This window comes from Zophobas morio, unplaced genomic scaffold (genome assembly GCF_036711695.1).
Source record: "Zophobas morio isolate AGI-343-1 ecotype UQ-CSIRO unplaced genomic scaffold, CSIRO_AGI_Zmor_V1 ptg000183l, whole genome shotgun sequence".
NCBI classification, from domain to species: Eukaryota; Metazoa; Arthropoda; class Insecta; order Coleoptera; family Tenebrionidae; genus Zophobas; species Zophobas morio.
Window position 1 is genome coordinate 68,814 of NW_026972287.1, and position 3,666 is coordinate 72,479.

General features: G+C 31.2%; 1 protein-coding gene across 1 annotated transcript; it reads right to left on the minus strand.

The window, feature by feature from the left end:
- LOC135145798 (uncharacterized) lies at positions 1-2,752 on the minus strand. Its single transcript, XM_064077934.1, has 10 exons — positions 2,634-2,752; positions 2,414-2,561; positions 2,124-2,362; positions 2,013-2,062; positions 1,521-1,671; positions 971-1,068; positions 703-764; positions 500-573; positions 328-430; positions 1-179 (listed from the first exon to the last, which is right to left on the minus strand). Exons 3-10 carry the CDS (start codon positions 2,238-2,240, stop codon positions 31-33), a joined length of 804 nt encoding a protein of 267 aa, XP_063934004.1. The 5' UTR covers positions 2,241-2,362; positions 2,414-2,561; positions 2,634-2,752; the 3' UTR covers positions 1-30.
- Between the last annotated feature and the right edge of the window lie 914 nt (positions 2,753-3,666).

Consider the following 3,666-nt stretch of genomic DNA (forward strand, 5'->3'; position numbering starts at 1 on the left):
TAAACTGACAAAAAAATTCAAGGTTCGTTGTTAGATTTTTCTGTTTTTCCTTTTACGGTTACCGGTGCGTCGAACTTCGTTTGGATTTCGTTTAGTAAAACTTAAAGCCGCTTTTGAGGGAGCAGTGCTATAAGGGAACGAGCTCTGCGCATGGTCACCCCATACATGAACTTTATCAGCTGTAATTGTTAAATTAAAGTAGATTAAAACTATTAAACTGCCACCAACACTCGTTTATTTTATATATAATAAAGGGACATAAACGAATATATTTTACAATTTACATAAATCTTAAACAAACTACAGAAATAGAGATTTTCCAATAACCTTGTTTTTTGGCTAAAGCTCTGGCTCTCAAGTATTCTTTTTGGTCAGATTTAATAATAACGTTATTTGCACTTCTTCCGCCTTTAAACGGGGGAATCGAAAACTGTTATATAAATAATAAAGTAAATAAAAATACGGTTTCACCAAAAACTAAAGTAATATCAACGCTTACTTTCTTCCCCCGAAGATTAAGACGGCTGTTAGACAAGTAAAGGCAAGTGCCATTCTCGTCAACACTAGCAGATACTAGTTGGTTGTTAAAATGTTAATCATATAATTCAGCTTAACAATAAAGAAATATTTACTTCAGCCACAATAATGAATAATAACAAACAATAATTATAATATATGTTTATAATAATTAGTATTCTGAACTTTTCTGTAAAGTGCTGTTCCCACAAAACGGACAGAAATGAATGTCTTTTTCATGAGCGGTCCTAAGTATGATAATAAACAGCAGATAAAAATATGTTAAGCAGCAAAACATGTACTAAAAGTTTTCCTAAATAACATAATAATTATTAGAAAAAATTTTGTAGAATGCCAATAATTATTGCTTCATATTTTTATTAAAAAAAAGAAAAACTTTATATAAAATATTATCACGATAATCAAAACAATTGGCAGTTCTTTACTACAAAACCTGTGACACGCGTAGCACCGAAATACAAAAGTTTTCACGCGTTTAATCAGCATCCCGTCAACACTGGCTACATGCAAGCCCATTTGAATTAAAATATTCTATAAATCCAGTTGATTAATAAAACTATAAAAGCTGTACGTAAAAAAAATAAAAAAGATAAAATATAGCAGACACTTTTAAGGAATTAAAAGTAGTACAATATACTATTATTTATATTATAATAATAATATAAATAACTTAAGAAAGAAAAAATAATGAACACAAAGAACTGCCGCTCAAACAGTTAACCAAAAATAAACTTTTCAAGATAACAAAAAACAAAAAATGATCAGTAACAATAATAATTTCTCTTTATAAACTTAATTATAATATAATATAGGAATTTAAAATCACTACAACATCCCAACAAGAACTATAATACAAAGGTTATAGCATAACTGTACGCTTATAATGTGACAAATTCTAAAGTAAAATTATAGCAATTATAATAATTATAAAGCCAACTACAGCATGAACATAATTTACTTAACACATGCCGTTATATAAAAACCTGCATTGCAAAATCAGTTGTCAAACAGGCAACTTCCACGTCTTTGAAGTGAGCATCCACGCACGTGTCGCCAAAAGCATCAAAAGCGCAAGACCGACTAACAATATTATCAGGAGTGATCCAAGTCTCGTCTTCAGATTCAAGGCTTAAACTGAATTAAGATAATATTATAAAAAAGAAGCTCAAGTAGAGCTGGGCACCCGCAGCTACTATATGCTGATGCTAGCCAATACCACGTGGACCATAAAGGTCTTTATTGTAAAATTTTTACAGCAAATCTATTATAAAATTATAAGGAAGCAGAGAGACTAATTAACTTGCACCGCAAATGTGGCAATCATACAATTCCCATTATAAGCAAAACAGTAACCCCCACACAAATATAGTAAAAGTATGTCATAATAATACTGCGCGTAAATAATTGGCAAAACAGAAAGTAAATAAATAAAAAAAAACGGGAAAGAAAAATCTATATAATTATTATAAAGGGACTCATTCCTATCTTCGATAACTCCACCAGCAGTAACTGTTAATTTATTTTCCTTAAACAAAAATAAAATGTACTTTTAAAAAATATAAAATTAAAACCAAAAAACTAAACACCTGCTGAATTGGTTCTTTTTTATAGTTTTTATAGTTTGAATAACTTTCTGTGCGTTTATAATCAAAAGCAGAAGAATTAACTTCAGGGAAATCCTTTTTGTCCTCAATAAGAGGCATAGTTTTTATGTGTTCCGCGGACCCTTTCAACTCACATTCAAGAGTGTAAACCAAAGCTAGTACTTTAAGATCCACAACAGACAAACTGTTAAGGTCCCCCGTTTGACGGGCAAACTCGCGTACTTAAATATAAAAATTATAATAATGTATAAAAAATATACATAAATATAAACCAGATTTCAAAGCAACAGAGGAAGGGTGCCTAATAATAAACTCGTAGGGATGTATTGTCAAAAGACGCCGAGAATTTCGATCACGAACTTCTTCTAAAACTTCTTTTACCGTATAAAGTTTTTCAGCTATAAAATCTAAGCGAATGCCCTTCAGAAGAATAAAAACTGAATATGGCAAGATATAATATATATAGTAAAAAGACCACTAAATAAACACAACTTTTATAAGAGCATTGGTGTCCACAACAAGACGACTAAATTTTTTTTTTCGTTCAAATATGCTTGAACAATTGCACTCTGAAGTAGTAGCAGAGTTATCATCAAATGCAGAACCCAAAGGCTGACATAAGGCGGCCATATTAATTACGCGACTTTACTAGAAGATTATATTAAAAGGAACTCAAGTCACGTGGTACCCTGACTATTAAGCACTCAAAAGTTACATACTTTTTTACCATTGGAAAATGGTTCACTATCTAGGACTTCTATTAAAAAAAATTGCGCAACATTGTCACAAAAGTTGTAAGTCCTCTTTTAGTAACGTGGCTAGCATTTTTTAGTTAATACTTAAAGATTAGATAAAAGGCATGATATACTACAAACTACAGGTCAGAATAAGTCTGAATTTTTAAGTTGAAGTCTTCATAAAAAATTACTGGCAAGCATAAATGAATTTAATGATATATAGCAGTTTGAAAAAAAATTGTTTAAAAAGACGACTTCAAATTTACCGTTGAAATAAGTCAACTATATGAAGTGCAATATTCAAATTTTAAAGTTTTCTTTAATTAGGCAGAAGTGTTGCTAAATACCACCTGAGAAACTGCTTCTGGGGCACCAACTTTACTAATAAAACCCATTTTATAGTGACTATATTTGGTGTGACCAAAAAATTGTGGGGTAGGTAACATTTTAATTATCAATTAACAAGCCCGCCCTGAGCCCTTAAAATTTGCTAATAGTTATATTTATGTGTCCATACCTTATTAGAGATAGTGTTTATAGATCCAAGCGTTTAGTTCATTTACATTCATAGGTCACGATTAAATTTCCTCATTTTCAAGGCAACCAGCATTGGTCTTTCTCGATTTTAAAAAGCATTTAACTAAGTTGGCACAAGTGTTTGCTTTACAACTTGCCTGCCATATACCTCCCGCCTCTTCTTTTGAACGTGCATAAAATCTTACCCAGAAGACCACAACTTAAGTACGTGCGAAGACAATTTACACCCACCATCCCACTAAGATTTTCTC

Bases quoted from the DNA above. Each gene is read 5' to 3' on its own strand.
- LOC135145798 (XM_064077934.1), bottom strand. From the start codon at position 2,240: ATGCCTCTTATTGAGGACAAAAAGGATTTCCCTGAAGTTAATTCTTCT. The intron at 2,063-2,123 runs GTGTTTAGTTTT...TTTTTGTTTAAG, and splicing joins AAAAAGAACCAATTCAGCAG to GAAAATAAATTAACAGTTAC. The intron at 574-702 runs GTTCAGAATACT...ACAACCAACTAG, and splicing joins GAACAGCACTTTACAGAAAA to TATCTGCTAGTGTTGACGAG.